General features: G+C 31.9%; 1 protein-coding gene across 9 annotated transcripts in view; it reads right to left on the minus strand.

Moving 5' to 3' along the window:
• The window catches only part of LOC129229310 (uncharacterized), a 72,311-nt gene that overhangs the window by 22,880 nt on the left and 31,725 nt on the right, over positions 1–17,706 (minus strand). For 2 of the 9 annotated variants that reach the window (XM_054863594.1, XM_054863595.1), the window contains exon 1: positions 10,217–12,023. The exons of 4 other annotated variants lie outside the window; for them this stretch is intronic. In XM_054863594.1, the coding sequence (XP_054719569.1) occupies positions 10,217–11,792 (1,576 nt within the window). In that variant the 5' untranslated portion in view covers positions 11,793–12,023. Of the gene's footprint in view, positions 1–5,780; positions 5,993–10,216; positions 12,024–17,706 lie in introns of those variants that run through there. 3 more of the 9 variants (XM_054863593.1, XR_008581080.1, XR_008581082.1) reach the window with 3 other exon arrangements.

The raw sequence follows: 17,706 nt of genomic DNA on the forward strand, positions 1-17,706 counted from the left end.
TATCAATTCATTTTGATTTTATAGCTTTTTGAAATCTGGCGATTTTGCATTTTTTATCATTTTTTGAGACACTTAAACTGAGAAGATGTTGTTTATTAAAAAAATTGTTTCTTGGTAACTAATGCTATAATCTTTTTGAAAATTTTTGCACACAATGTAAAGACTTTGAACATGTTGATACAAAATATCTTAATAGTTTTAGTTTAAATGAGAAATTTTTAAAAAATTATTAAAATGAAAATTTTAAAATTTGAGGGATTCTGCCCCCCCCCCCCATTCTGAAAAAAAAAGCAGCAAACATCATACAATCTCTTCCATATTCTTAAAAACAGAATTCTCAGCAATTACGACAAAAATTCAAATATATAGTGTGTTGAAACATTGAACTCAAATGTAAAAAAAATCTAAGCTTCTTTTCATTTGAAATAACTTAAAATATGGGGTAGTTCTACCTCAAATCTATCGTAAAAATGGGATTTTAACACGTACCATCTCAGATTTTGATGAAACTTGGTATACTTCCTTATTTTGTGGTAAAAATCAGCCCCTTAGTTTTTTTTCTTTCAATCTCAATGTATTTTGATATTATAGACTTATCAAATTTTTTGATTTTGCATTTTTTGTCATTTTTAAGACATTCAAACTGAACTGTTGTTTAATAGGAAAAAAATTGTTTCTTAGCAACTAATAAATTTACCTTTTTGGAAATTTTCATAAAAAATGCTAAGATTTTGAATATTTTTATTAAAAATATTATAATAATCTTGGTTTATACTAAGAATTTTTAAAAAAATGGAAAAAGAAGAATTTTGATTTTTTTTTTTTTTTTTTTTTTGGTGAAAAAAGCCATTGTCAAATTTTTAACATCAGGGTCAGTTTTAAAAATCATGTTTAACAATGAAAAATGATCATGAGTATGTGTCCTAACTTCCCCTATGAAAAAAGTTATGGGTCTTTTAGGGATTCTGCCCCCCCCCCTTCAGAAAAAACAAAAGCATCATGGAGAAAAGCTCTTCTATGTCTTTGAAAACAGAGTTCCCAACAATTACTTTAAAAAAAATTATATATAAAGTGTGTTTAATATTGAGGTCAGACATATAAATTTAATATTCAAGCTTTTTTAAAAATTTGAAATAATTAAAAATTGTTTAAAATATAGACATTCTGAAAATAAGATATCATGAAATTTAAAAGCTACAGATAACAATATCTGCATACAGATTACTGCATTTTAGTTAAGACAAAGGAAAACAAAAATTAAGTCTTAACACCAATTCATAATCATGCAGTTTCTAGCACTTTCAGGATCCCCCCCCCCTCCCACCGCCACCCTTATGTTTGAGAAAAATTACTATAGTGGAACTGTTTTTTCATTTTAATGTTACTGATGTACAGCAACAAATTCATCCTTTTCATTTCTTGAAATTACAGTTAACACCCCTTAAAAGTTAATAGCCTGATTGCTTAGTAATAATATGTTCTAAATAAAGTAAATTACCTTCCCCCCTCCCTTCATAGCAAATGAGGAAATAAATTGCATCTCTCATATTCAATGGATTTTTATATATTTTTTAATGTGAATAAGAAACCAAATTAGTATTTGCAAGGGAAAAAAAACAATATTTGTCCGGATCCCCCCCCCCCCCAACATAACTTGCATCTTTTCCTCAACTGCTTTTGGGGGTGTACACTAGTGCAATGCAATTAAGTGCAATAAATAGAATAGAGAAAAGAAATTGGTATAAAATGTGCTAATTCAAACTACAACGGAACCTCCATAACTCGACAAACCAAGGAAACATGAAAAAATTTTGACTTAAGTGGATGTCAACTTGCTGGGGTTCCAAAATTTTAATTCCTAAAGAGTTTCTGTGTGTATCACTTACTTACTGATGCTTAATATTCACATTATGAAAACTAATTTTAGTAAAGGAATTTTCTATTCTTTTCGTTTTCTTTCTTTGAAAAGTATATAGTAAAATCAATAATATATTTGAATATATTGTGAAGAATAAATACATAATTGTTGAAAAGAGATAAAAGTTCTTGTTAGTCATGTCTGTTAAAGATAAAAAGTCCTGCTCACACTTATTTAGAATACAGGTATAATGGTGCCTTCTTTCTCTACAGTTTGGTATATTTTATGCTATCCTTTTAGAATTGCAGTAATAGCACAGAGTGGTTGCTTACTCCCCTGGATAAAAGACAGAATTCTCTAAAAGAGATTTCCTAAAACTCTGAGAAAAAGTTAATATGGAAGAATGTTGGTAGCAAAAATTGAACTAGAATAGCAATTGGGTGCAGACTGATAGGGGGTTCTCGCAAATGTGTGTCAAGCTAGATAGATTTTCAGCCATTGAATTTGGCACTGAGCCAACCCTAAGAAAAACAAATGTCCAGTCACAGGGGTTATCAGTGCATCCAGTTACTGAAGTTTCACTGTATTTAAACAGGAATATTTAGAGTAGAATGTTTGTAAATCATTTGTATAAAATAAAAAAGTGACTTTAAACAACATACCACCCTTCAGGAGCGAATACAGAAAAATCTTTTGGAGAAGGCATGGGAAATTGAACTTTTCTGGGGTAATCTGTTTGATGAGCGGAAAACAAATCCATGTTTCAGTTTGATATTAGATTAATGATACAAGTTAAAAGCTCTGCGAACTAGAAGTGTCTAGCTTTGAATTTGTCTTTTAGTCCGTTCTTTGCCCAGTTGGTTAGAGAAATCATTACTGGACAGATATCAAATTTTTACTTGTATTTGGCCTAGATCTGATTACACACAACACAACAATTAGAATGACATACGTTTGTTCTAATCTTCTTAGTAGGAAAACAGACGTAATTTAGAAGGAATTTAAGAACTATGAGCTGGTATTTATAGGATTTGTAATACTTTGTATTAATTGCTTAGTTATAAATTAGAATTAGATGATTTTTTTTTAAATTTCTATGTTGTCTTAATGCATACTAAACAATAATTTTTAGTATGCATAAATTGTTGTAGGAAAATTTCGAATTTCGCGATAACCTGTTTTTATTGTCTATTATTAATTTATTTAATTAACTACTTTCAATTCAAAAAAATCTTGAGTACTAAAATGTTTAAATTTGGGTTCAAACACCAATGTATGTCATTATTCAAATTTTCTTTGATGCTATTAGTAATTAGCTAAGATTGTAAGATTGTGATCGATTTTTTTTTCTTTTATCAAAATAAGGGGGCAAGGGGGCAGAATCCCTCAAAGTCCCCTAAAGATTTTCATTTTATATGTTAGCACACATGTTACTGATCATTTAAAAAAATATATAAATTATTTTAATTTAGACCCTCATGCCAAAAAATTAAAATTTTGAAAATCATTTTTTTATTGAAAAATTTTTAAAATTTTTAGTTTGTTAATTTTTTTTAGTTGTTGAATATAAATTTAGATTTTTTATATATTTTTTTCTAAAGTGCTTGAAGTCTTAATGTATAATGTGAAAATTTTCAAAAACTTTTTATCTTTAGTTGTTGAGAAATAATTTTTTTGCAAACAGCTGCAGTTCATTCTGAGAGAACTGTGAATGACAACTAACGCAAAATCTCAAAACTTTGAAGGGTCATAAAATAAAAACTATTTTTAATAGAGAAGAAATACTTTAGGAGGTTACTTAGGACTATGAACCATAGAAGTATACAAAGTTTCATTGAAATCTGAGATGGTGGGTGTTGGGGTGTGGTTGAACTGACATGGAATGACCCAACAGTTTACCGGAAGAGGTGGTAATGAGCAAGGGAGTAGATAGTTTTAAGAGGGCCACTGATCTTCACTGGGGATTGTAAATTGATTAGGACCAGTCTAGCTGGGCCCAGAGCCTGTTGCTGGTCGTTGTATTTGTATTAATTTAAAAGTGACCTTTGGTACTTCTGTAGACAAATTTAGAGGGAAGATAAAGTAACTGAACAACCTTTTAAATAGAATGCTGAGAAATTTGTGTAATTTAACAGTATAGTATGAATTACTAGTTTTCCTCCATTCATTTTGGTATTTTTTCTTGACTACTTAACATTTCCCCAGACAACAATCTTGGCATAAACAAAAAAACTTTGACAAAAATATTCCAGATGTAAAAATACTTAACAAAAGGGAAAAAAAAATAATCACAGCCCAAATCATCAAAACAATTTTATTTTTTATTAATTTGTAAGAATTTAAAACAGTGGTGCCCAACTTCTTTTTACCCGAGGGCCACCTGGTATGAAACAGTCTTGCATAATATAGACGAACGCTTGAACGGCGTTCACAGAAATTTTTTGGCTCTGCAGAAATCTTTTTTAATTTGCTAATGTTTTTTAAGGGAAAATTTTAAAAAATCCCATTTTATTTCTGCCAAAGCCTTTTAAAACACATGTGTGAAAAAAATAATGGTTTTGGCAGTTTTCTTTGGTTGGTGAAAAATAAGCAAACTAATATGTTATTGTACAAATTAAAAAAAAGATTTAAAGCACTTCTAATTTTTGTCTTGTCATATTTGAATATAAATTTAATTCTTTATTCAAGGGTGAATCACACAAAATAATTATTTGCAGAAAATTATCTAGTTAGGGTTTGTGTTTGCAGAAAGCTTTTCATTTTATCCAAGTCTGGTATTAAAATGATTCTCGCAGACCAGAACGCATAAAAATTTCAAAATATTTTTACAAATTTCATAGTAGCGGGAAAACATGAAAAAGGAAAGAAAAGTGCAAACCAAGAATTTATTTATCATTACTTAGTGCAAATTTTATTAAAATAATAATCTGATTCCTAGAAACCAGTGTTTGTTGATTTAAATCAAGTGATTTAAAAAAAAATTGATTTAAATCAATTTCAATCAAGTGATTTTTTTAACAAAATCATTAATTTAAATGAGTTGATTTTATTTTTATAAACCAATTTTGAATTTTTAGAATGTGTTGCTCTAAATTTTACTGCACTCTACATTATACAGTCTTAACTTCAACATGCAAAACTACATAGACCCCTCTTTCTGTGTGTGTAACAGATTTTAACTCTTATTTCTTCACTCAATATTCCTTTTATTCCAAAATTACAGTTTAGAACAAAATAAAAATTTGGAGTTTTTCTTACACACCATACAGTTCAGAAAAGTAATTGTTCAACATATTATTTTACACTAAAAACTTACATGATAATGGAAACCTTATCTTTAAGCACAGCATAAAACAAAATAACATCTTATCTGAGCATTATAACATATTAATAAATCTTAGAATATTATTGAATAGTTAGAGAAGAGAACTTATCTTAATTTTAGAAGTAAGCTGAATAGATTCATCGATTGTATGAAATATGTAAAGCAATTAATATCTACAATTTTTTAAACATTAAAAAAAATCTGATTTAAATTTTAAAAATCCGACTTTTTTGATTAAAAAAAATCCCCCCCCCCCTCAAAAAAAAACGAACCCTGACCAATTTCTGATTATTGGTGGTTTTCCATTTGTAAAACAATAAAACACCGAGCCCTAAGGGTCAGCTTCACGGGTCGTAGGTTGGGCACCACTGATTTAAATATTGTTGCATTTGTTATGTATTCAAACTGAATATACTGTCAACTCCTGCTTAACTGGGCATAATCGACTTGCACAAAAATTGAAAAATAAGTTACTTTTAGAAAATGAAAATTTCATCCTGTTCCAAATTAAAAAATAACAATAAAAGGGTTTTAGAATATGGGTGTCATTCAGTTTCAAATCGGGCATGCAGGTATCACATCTATAAATTGACTCACAGATTTTAAGCAGAAAGAAGGATTTCGATATTAAACTGGCCAAGCAACCCCACCAATATCAATATCATTCAAAGATTGTGACCACATCAAATCTAAAGAAAAGGTTCAAGACCTAGAGCCCGCTAACAAAGCTGAACTCATTGCTGCATTGAAGAGAGGATATGGAAACAATATCAGTAGCCTTGAATGTAAACAGCTTTCGGAATTTAAACCTGAAAAGATTAAAGATGTGATTCTGGCAAAATGAAAATACAAAATATAGATATTGTTTCGTTAAAAATGTTTTTCAAATTTTAATTTTAATATTCTATTTTTTTGACTCCATCAAGATTCATACCCTTAAGGGAGAAACAAATTCAAGCACTTTTCAAGTACTTTTCAAGGCAAAAAAATTTTTTTTCAAGGCAATATCATAAATTTGTACTAAAAATATTGTATGAAGATTTCATTCAACGCAAACATATAAATAATAGGTTAATAATATAAACTAGTATGTTGTGGCCATCACGAAACTTTCTTCTATATTTTTCTTCTTTTTTTCTGATCCCTCCCCATGCTTGACGAGGAAGCAATATTCCCAACAAAAACAAAATTACACATGCAAAAACTTGACGACCATCCCAATGTCTGAATTATTGCAAAAGCAAAGCAAAGAGCGAAAACTGAAAGTTATTTTAAAAGCCTTGCTTGAATTAATTAAATATTTTATTTGTTAACAAACATAAGATGGCAACAGTTAAAAATTTTAAATCATTGAGATAATATTTCCGATCATTTCCATACAATTAAACCACGAGAAATACGCAGACGACAATCTATTACGATTTATCTTTCTTATTGTTGCATTAATAAAGCTATTTTTAATGCAAAAAAAAAAAAATTATTTGCAAAAAAAAAAAAAAAACAACACCTCTTAGAGAGATTGGCGTCAAAATTGAACCTAAGCCTGTTTACATATGGATTCACATTTATTCTAAATTTCATCCAGAACGTAGCATTACTTCTTGAGATAGGGTACTCACAATGGAAAAAGAGAACGTTCGATTGCGCCACCCCCTTTTTCAGCTGTTGACACCAAAATAAATTTTTTGTTTCATTCCGTTCGTTATTTCTTGAGATACAGCAGTCACAATTGACGACAAAAAACGTTCTATAACTCAACCCCCGTTTGAGCTATTGACACCAAAATTGAATCAGCACCTGCTTCTGTTAGGGGCAACATGTAAACCAAATTTTGTTTGATCCCGCCAGTTACTTCCTGAGGAATAGCAAGCAGGTGTAACTCAAAAAACGTCCCATTGCTCCACCCCCCTTGGAGGAATTCGCGCCAAAAACCAATGGGCACAAGTTCACATAGGGGCACATATGTTTACCAAATTTCGTTCGGTTTCATGCGGTAGTTTTTGCTGTAGAGCGGCCACAAAAAACTGGTCACACACACACACAGACAGACATTTTCCAAAAATAGTCGAAATGGACTCAGCACACCTCAAAACGTTCAAATCCGTCAAAATTCGAAAATTTGCACAAATCCAATACTATTTTCTATATATTAGATATAGAAGAAAGTAAAAAGTAAAGAAAAACAAAATTGCTTTTTCTACATCAACAGACTCTGATGAAAAAAAGATCCACTGTGTTGAAAGTTTTTCTGCAAATGTCTGAAAAACTTGGTCATAAAGAGGAGCAGGTTCTACTGTTGTACTCTAATCATATATTCAAATAGGTAAATCATTTCTGCATAGCGATACAATCTCGAAAGGCCAAGGCCACTCTGACGTCTTACTTATCCTTCCCACAATTCCCTTCTTCCCCCTCAATAGTTTGTTCTTTGTTCTCTTGATATAGTGTGTGTGTATCTGTTTTTGTGCCGTATGGAATATATTTTATAATATGTGTACATTTTTTTAGTTTTTAGTCATTCCTAATTAAATCTTTACGTGTTGTTCGTCTACTCGTCTATCGACTTTTCTTTATGAATTCAGAAAACTCAACTATCACACCGCTGCCTATTGAGATAAGAAAAGGTAAGCCAACCTTTCCTTACAACACCTACGAGGTTTAATTTTGAAATCTTCACATTCAAAGAAGAATTTTTTATAGAATATGCAAGTTAATATTTATGTTTAAAAAAAAAACCTATCCTGAGTGATTTTAATTTTTATCAGAAGAAACCAAATGCCTAAATTCAATGGAATTGCTAGAGGAGGTTTTGATTGATAGTGGTTCATACACATATAAGGGCGGTTAGGATCAAAATCACAACCCAGAAGGTAATTTCCGGTTGCACTAAGTTTAATAGTATTAGACTTTTGATAATTATTTATGGGTATCAAAGTATAAATCAATCGATTTCATACAAAATCACCTGTAAGTTTCACTGAGATAATCGGGGGGGGGGGGATTATTTTTTAAAACTAAGACCCCTATTACTTAAATATACATGTGCACAGCAACTACTTTTGATACATATAAAATTCATTTCTTATGTTCAAATAATTTTTGAAGTTAAAATATTGCACAGATAAGTGGCTGTTGATAACCAGCAACAAGCAAAGGGCCTAACTAGGTTGGTCCTAGTCAATTTATTTGACCCCAATGAATATCAATGACCTTCCTTAACCTATTTACCTGGTAAGCTGTTCCAAATGCCTGACAACCCAATAAAAGTAGTAATTTTGAATATTTGAGGTAAAGGGGGAAAATTGGAAGTAGGGAGGTGAAAGCATAACAAACTCTACTGGATTTCCAGTGAATAACCAAAACACAATCACCCATGTTATATACCTTATTATTGTTTTAGTAGACATAAAAAAATGATGTACTTATAAATTCAACTTTACAAAATTGTATAACTCAACTTTATCATTAAAATACAAACTTTAAGTCAAAATGTTAAGTGCTCAATCGCTTAAATTAAATATTTTTTTCAAAAAATTTGTAATAACCAAGAATTAGCTAATGATAAAAATTAAAATCAAAATTGCAAAATTAAGTAAGTATATATGTCATTAAACAAAACAAAAATAATTAACTTTTTAGTTATTAAAAATAATATAAACAAGCTAATCTTATGTAGCATGTGTCAAAATAATTTCTAATTGCCAAAAAAATATAAAAATATTTACAAGATGCAAAAGGGTTGAAACCTCAAACAAGAGAAGCAAATTGTCACGAATTAAGTTCAATGCTGGCATGTTTCCCATAAAAATAAATTCATTAATCAGGGGTCCGTTTTTTTTGTGAAAAATCAAATAATTTTGTGAAAAATGAATTAATTTTGTGAAAAATCAAATAAATTCCCCCCCCCCCCCCCCAAAAAAAAAAAAATCAGAATAGGGTTCAGCATTTAACTTTTTGACCCAAGACACTCTTAAAAAGTACAGAATTTCGTTTAAAACTTATAAATTCCGTGATTTTTACAAAAACAAAAAGATATTTTAATTGTATACCTCTTAACAAAGCGTAATAATCGTCAAAAATTCGAAAAATCGAATTCCCATAGCGGATGCAAAGAGATCGCAATTCTCAAAGTGAAGGCACCAAAAGTATAAAAACGGCTTGTAAAAGAAATATTTTTGATAAAATCAATTTTAAAATTGCATTTTAGAGTCCTATGATAAACATTTCATTAATATTTGTGGACACAGTTGACGCAAAAATAATCGGATGTTAAAAGATTGCATTTTTCAAAATGTAGACATCTAAAGGAAAAAAAACCGGTAATTAAAAGAGTTTATTTAAAGTTAATCATCCTTGTTAGCATCGAAAAATCAAAACCCATATAATTTTTCCTCCCAAAATAACAATTAAACATCGCACCGCAACCATATAAACGCAAATATTGACAAGCTGGTAAAATGATGAGAATATTTTCTAATCAAGTCATTATAAAGGTTCAACGCCAGACGCTAAGTGGTGATGATTTTGAAGTTGGTAACCCTATATGAAGCGATCATATTTTTTCCCCCACCCATATCCTCCCTTTCCCCTATCCCTTTGCAGTTCTAAGTTCATTTCGCAGATATATATCATTATTGTTTTGTACGATGCTCTTGTGTAGGTTATGTGGACTGTATTTCAATAGGCAATAAACTCATTTCGAACAATACATTTATTAAAAACGTGTAAATATAAAATCATACTATGAACTTAAGAAACTGAAAACACCGCCTCTAACCAGTAACAGAAAATACAACTGACAACAACCAACAAAAACTAACAACTAACTGGCAAAAAATAATCAAAATCAGTTTTTATGACATAGGGGCACGTGTGCGCACCTACTTGACGCACACTGCCAACGCGCCCTCTACTTTAATGTATGCAAGGGATTTTACACTCCCCCGCGATTGAAATTACTATTTCAATACAACATTCCAAACAAAAAGTTCAAAATAACAGTTGATAACATGAACAAATTAAACATTACTTACTCAAGCACAAACTAATAAACCTCCTAATTCCAAAGCTATATATAAAAATTAAACAGTTTTCTTCAACTGGAAGAATGCAAACATCTCTAACATTTCTTACTAGTGTGCTTCCACTTGGCAAACATAATTTTACTACTCGAACTCTATTATCACGACCAATGTTCGTTTCAATAATTCTGCCAACACACCATTTTGTCGATGGCAAGTTTTCTTCTCGAATGAGAACAAGAGTCCCTGTTTTAACATCATTTTTGCTAAATCTCCATTTATTTCTCTGTTGTAAATGGGTTAAGTAATCCCTTTTCCATAACTTCCAAATTTGTTGACTAAATTTGGTAATTCTTTGCCACTTAGAAAGGGTGTTTTCCTTAACATCAATCAATTGTGGTTCACTAAGGGTAGTGATAGGTCTGCCAATAAGAAAGTGACCTGGTGTTAATATTTCAAAATTGTCCATTTCTGATGACATTGGTATGAGAGGCTGGGAATTTAAAACACCTTCGATTTCTGACAAAATTGTAATAAATTCTTCTAAGGTTAAATTTTGACTGCCAATCACTCTTTTTAAATGGAATTTGAACGATTTCACCCCGGCCTCCCAAATGCCACCAAAATTGGGCGATCTAGGAGGAATGAAATTCCACTGAATACCTTCTGTTAGAAAATAGTTTGACAAAATTTCATCAGGAATTCTAACCATTTTTTGCAATCGCTTGATTTCGACATTGGCACCAACGAACGTTTTAGCATTATCGGTAATGATTTTTGAACATTTTCCTTGCCTGCCGAAAAAACGTTTCAAACTTGCTATAAAAGCCTGTGTAGTCATATCAGTTACAAAGTCCAGGTGTATTGCTTTAGTACTTAGACAAACATAAACAACAACATACACTTTATTTAATACACCCTTCCTTTGGTTTTTAAATTTGATAAAGAAAGGACCACAAAAATCTATCCCAGTGACAAAAAAGGGATAACTAGGATTTACCCGGTCTTTAGGCAATTCAGCCATGATTTGACTAACAGTAACAGGTCTGTTTTTGAAACAGATCACACAGTTACGAACAATTTTCCTACAGCTATTCCTGCCATTTAGCGGCCAAAATTTTTGTCTAACTTGATGTAAAAGAGCTTGGGGACCTACGTGAAGATATTTAAGATGAACATTTCTTAAAATTATACTTGTTAAAGGATGTTTTGCAGGTAAAACCATAGGATGTTTGGTTGCATAAGATAAATCTGCGTGGGACAGTCTCCCCCCTACTCTCATTACTTTATTTTTATCCAAAAACACATTTAAAGAGGAAAGTTTACTTCTGCTGTGAACTTGTTTACCATTTGTTAACCTTTTAAACTCATCAGAAAACTCACCTTCCTGGAGAGAACGTATTAACCAATTTTCTGCATTAGCAGATTCATCAATAGACAAAGGACCTATTTTCTTGGACTTTGGATTTTTACAATTATAAATAAACCTATAAAGAAAACTTACAATACGAATAAGTTTCATATAATTATTTGACTTATTAAGTATGCAATCAAAAACAGAATTTTCATTTCTCGCAATCAAGTTCATTAAATGTTCATTTGGTTCAGTTTTTAAGTTCGGTTTTAGTTCTTTATCGATTGCTCCCTCTTCGGGAACCACTGAAAGATGATCAGTAGAATAAATGTTCACGGATTTCAGAAATGTAGGGCCATACCACCAAGCTGTGTTTTCTAACAGCTGATCGATACTGATACCTCTCGTCAAAGCATCAGATGGGTTGTCACGACTTACGCAAAAGAACCATTTATCGGGGTCTGTAAGTTCCTGAATTTCCTTCACACGGTTGCAGACGAAGGTTTTCCACTTCAAAGCTGAACCTCTAATCCAGTATAGTGCTATTTGAGAATCTGTCCAAAAGTACATAGGAGGGGATATTTTCCGCTTCAACGCATTTGCAACTTCATTTGCTAATCTAGCAGCAAGTAAAGCTCCTAGCAACTCCATTCTTGGAAGAGTAATCTTTTTTAACGGAGCCACACGGCTTTTAGATGTAAGAAAGTTCACAATAACTTTGTCATCAGATCTTATCAGTACAAACACGACGGCACCGTAAGCTTTAGGACTGGCGTCCGAAAAGGTATGCAATTCTATGTCACAACTTGAAAGTTCTGCACAATCAAGGACGTTTCTGGGAATTTGGAGTTTTAACAAGGTAGGAAGTTCAAAGCACCAGCGATTCCAGATTTTTAAAATGTCATCTGGCAGCTCAGCGTCCCAGGAAATTTTTCGAATCCATAATTCTTGAAACAGGCACTTAATTCTGATGGTGTATGGTGTCACAAATCCTAAAGGATCGAATATTCTACCTGCTACTTGCAGCACAAATCGTTTTGTATTCTTTCCGGTCTTGATAAATTCAAGCAAATCCTTTACTTCTATAGCGAAAGTATCTTCCTTAATGTCCCACGGCAGTCCGAGAACCTTACTTGGTTCGTTACAGTTATTTGAGAAATTACTCGGTAAAATATCAAATTCTCGTTCTTCCCACATTTTCATCAACACTTCATCATTCGAAATCCATTTGCGGAGATTCATACTAGCTTTTTTCATTATGTTATTTGCTTCGATAGAAATTTTTAAAGCATCCTTTATATTGTCTGCACCAGTAACAAGGTCATCAACGTAAAAACAGGTATTGAGTACTTCAGTAGTAACGGGATAGGCTTCTTCATACTTTTTGATGTGTTCTTTAATGGTTGCAGACAGCAAAAAAGGGCTCACATTTATTCCGAATGTCAGACGTAAAAAACGATAAACTACTACTTCTACATTGTCATTCTTATTAGGATCATGTTTAACAAAAAGGAATCTAACCACATCTCTATCAAACTCGTTTAGAGATATTTGCAAAAACGCACGCTCTATATCCGATAACATGGCAATCTTGTTCATTCTAAAGTAAATCAACAGTTGAAAAATATGCGGGTTCAAATTTATACCAGACCAAAGACAGTCATTTAGTGACAGTTGTCCAACGTCGTTTGAACTAGCATCAAAAACTATCCTACAGTTAGTATAAACACTTTGTTGCTTGAATACTGCATGGTGAGGAAGATAAAAAAACAGGTCTATCAATGCGTTTTTCAGGTTCCTTGACTTCTTCAATTATTCCGTTCGCTAAATATTCTTTCAAAATTTCACTGTATTGAATATACAAAGTCTTATCGCGTTTCATTTTCTTGACTAAACCTTGAAACCGCCTTTCTGCTACCTCAAAATTGTCATTTAATTCCTTCCAATTTTTCTTCCAAGGAAAACTAACTTCATATCGTTCGTTGTTATAGCGTACCGTTTTATTAAAAACTTCTAAAGCGGCGTCTTCATCTGAGCGTTTTGAATCGTCTTTAATGCCAAAAGATTCAAGAGTCCAAAATTGCTTTAGAGCTGCTTCAGTTTTATCCTCTACTACGTAACATTTAAAATTTCTGTTTTCCCTATAGTTAAGTGTTCCCGTAGCAATCCAGCCGAATACTGAATCCTGCAAAATTACCGAACTGTCTTTCACTTTAATTTGTCCCGTTCGCAATAACTCATAAAATACATTGCCACCCAACAAAACTTGAGCTCGCTGCGGTTTGAAAAAGTTAGGATTAGCATACATTAAATGCTGTGGAAGTTTAAGGTTGGAAATATCAAGATGTTTGGATGGGGTCAAATTCGTAATTTTGGGTATTACCAGCATTTTAATAGTTTTCTGAAAGCTCTTACTTTTATTTGAAATAATCACATTTATTTCTTTTTTAACTTTTAAACCCGCTCCATTCAATCCCGTAATTAAAAAGTTAACCGACCGACTCTTTAATTTTAACAAGTCTGCAACTTCCTGTGTGCAGGCACAAATTTCAGATCCTGTGTCTAAAATTGTAAGAAAGGGCAAAAAGGAATCGTCTGCAGTTTTCGCATAAATAACTGCAGTCGACAACAGAACATTTGACTGACTTCCCCATTGAGTAAAACAATTCTGCGAATCCCGACTACTATTCCCGCATGCACCGATTTTATTTTCTTCATTCGAAACCTGTTCCTCGGATTCTAATGCCTTTACTGTACTAAATTGCTCTGAACGCGAATTTACGTTATGTCGGGAATTATTCACAAACGTTTTGGGATTCTTACTTTTATCAAAATCTACCTTTGCGAAATTAGCTCCGTGAAGCATAGAATGGTGAGAATTCGAACAAATTCGGCATTTATAATCTAACCTAGAACATTCTGACCTTCTATGTTTACTTAAACAATTAAAGCATAATTGCAATTTACGAACTAAATTTAATCTTTCTTGGACAGGTAAATCTAGAAATTTCTTACATTTATAAGTTAAATGATTCTCATTGCATACAGGACAAACAACATTGTTATTTTGCAACACGAAACTTTTTTGTTTAGGTATACATTCTTGTTTAAATTTTGCAACGGGAACACTACGTTGAACATTCTCTAGCGCTTGAATACGTTTCAATAAAAACTCAATGAATTTTTCCCAATTTGGCAGATCATTACAATCCAAAGACATTTCAAATACCTTTCTTGATTCTTCATCAAGCCGTTGCAGCATAACATTCATTAAAATTACTTCTGATAAAGTATTCATATTCAAATCTAATTGTTTTAAAGCTCTTAAATTATTAAGCAAATTATCCGTTAAATAACGCAAATCCTTAGGATTTTCACACTTTAATTTGTTTGCATTTAATATTTCAGATATATGACTTTGAACAATCAATCTTTTATTTTCATATCTATTTTTTAATGCTTCAAACAGAGAAGAATATGAATCATCAATATTTTGCAGTTGTTTCGCCGTTCCTGTCAACGCCGACTGCAAATAAAACAGTTTTTGGGAATCCGACAGTTGTTTATTACTATCAATTAAAGTAATAAACTGCGATTTAAATGTTAACCATTCGGTATATTTTCCCGAAAAATGCGGTAATGAAATACTTGGTAGCTTGATTTTAGCATTCGCGATTGATTCGCTATTAACTTTTTCAGCCTTACTACTTGAAGTATTTTGAATCTTTAACAAATTGAAGATACTTACTTCAGTTTCTTCTAGATAATCTTCGACCTCTGTTAAGGTTCCTTCAAAATCTTCCACGTCTTTGTCATTTGGAAGACTACAAAAACTTTCATTTCGTAAGGAATTTATCTTTTCCTTCAAGTTGTTCAATGAAGACAATTTCAATTCTAACACTTTCGAATCGGGCGGAGTTTCAGCATTGACACAATTTTCAATCCTAGTAATTTGGCCTTTGATGGCTCCTCGTTTTCTATTCAGTATTGTTAAATCAGAAACTTTCGTTGCAGGTTCCGTCATTGCAAATTTCCAATTTCTTTCAAATTTCAAAAACAGATCACAACTGAAACACAATTCAGTTCCAATGTAATTCAATCCTGGTCGCACGGACCAAACTGTACGATGCTCTTGTGTAGGTTATGTGGACTGTATTTCAATAGGCAATAAACTCATTTCGAACAATACAATACATTTATTAAAAACGTGTAAATATAAAATCATACTATGAACTTAAGAAACTGAAAACACCGCCCTAACCATTAACAGAAAATACAACTGACAACAACCAACAAAAACTAACAACTAACTGGCAAAAATAATCAAAATCAGTTTTTATGACATAGGGGCACGTGTGCGCACCTACTTGACGCACACTGCCAACGCGCCCTCTACTTTAATGTATGCAAGGGATTTAACATTGTTTATTAAATCATGAGCGGGGAGAAAAGTGCTTACCAATGCCTTTTCAGAAAAATTGACAACAACACCGCTGCTAATTAGATGTGATAAAACAAACAACCATTATATTTATTAGGCAGTAGCAATTATTTATCCCTTGCAGAAGCATCGCAGGAGTGCCGATTTTTTTTTTTTTTTTTTCTTTTTTTTCCAAAATTAGCCGTTTTTGTATAAGCTGATCCCTCTAATTTGACTTTAAAAAAAAGTTCCAAAAATTGTCGGTTTATACACAGAAATATGCATTATTTTGCTTTCAAATTTGCTCTTTCAATAAACAATTTGTGAAAGATCCGATCTTGTTTATCAGAATTTTGTGAAGGGTCTGTTTTGTTTGATCAGGATTTTGTGAAAGGTCCGTTTTGGTTGATCGCATTTTTGTGAAGGGTCCGTTAACGGACCCAAATATCCTCTGGCCAGACCCCTGTTAATTTTTTACTAAAATTAAACATAAAATACATCATAAAATTAAACATAATCTAAGGTAGCATGTATGAAAATATCATCTGATTAGCCAAAATATTTAAATATTTGGAAGATGCAAAAAGATTCAAATTTCAAACACGAGAAGCAATTTTCCGCGAAGTCTGAGTAAGTTCAACATTGGCATGTTTTCCATAAAATAAATTTATTAATATTTTACTAAAATTAAACATAAAATATGGTAATCTGAGGTAGTATATGCGAAAATAACAATCGATTAGCCAAAATATTTAAATATTTGCAGGATGTAAAAAGATTGAAATTTCAAAAAACAAAGAAATTTTCCGCGAAATTCAGGAAAGTTCAATGTTGTTATGGTTTACAAAATAATTCCTTTTTTAGACATGGAAATTAAACAAAAAATAAACTAATCTGAGGTACTATACGTCAAAATAGCTTCCGATTGTAAAAAACTTCAAAATATTTACAAGATGGAAAAGGATTGAAATCCCAAACAGGGAAGCGATTTTTCGCGATGTTGCAAATCGAACGCATGTTCAGAAAATAGCATTAGTAAAATACTTTATTAAAAGTTTTAAGCACAATCCGACGATTTTTGAAAGAATTTAAACACCAAGAAACTTTTTCAAGGTTTCAAGCACTTGAAAATGAACTTTTTTTTCAAGCACTTTTCAAGGGTTTTCAAGGGCGTACGAACCCTGTTCTTAATACGGACAGGTATCACTTTTGATTGGAAATGCTCAGTCAGCACCTCACTCCTCTATTTTATTTGTGAACTAATTTTGAACTAAAAGTGGCAAATTCAAATTTGGATATGTGCCTTTTTGATATGAAAGCGAATGAGTGGGTACCGGCAAATAAGGGATAGGTTCCACTTTGATGTGAAAGACCTGGCGAGAAATAAGGGGATGGATATACGCCATTTAGGTGGCAAAACCAATGCTTACGCATTTTTTACAGTAGATATAAACCACTTGGAGGAGAAAGAAATTAATGGGTCGATAGGGCTCATATTAAAGTTTCTGAAAAAAAAATAATAATAAATTAATTTGAATTTTGTCATCTTGAATTCAAATTATGTTATTCACAATCACGAGTGTGTGTGTATATGTAGGCGTGTGTGTTTGTGTGTAGGCATATGTGTTTGTGTCTGTGTGCAGGCATGAGTGTGTGGGTAGTTGTGTGTAGGTGTGTGTTTGTGTATGTATGTGTTGGTGTATGTATGAGTGTGTTGGTGTATGTATG

Source organism: Uloborus diversus, chromosome 9 (genome assembly GCF_026930045.1).
Source record: "Uloborus diversus isolate 005 chromosome 9, Udiv.v.3.1, whole genome shotgun sequence".
In the NCBI taxonomy this organism is placed as follows: domain Eukaryota; kingdom Metazoa; phylum Arthropoda; class Arachnida; order Araneae; family Uloboridae; genus Uloborus; species Uloborus diversus.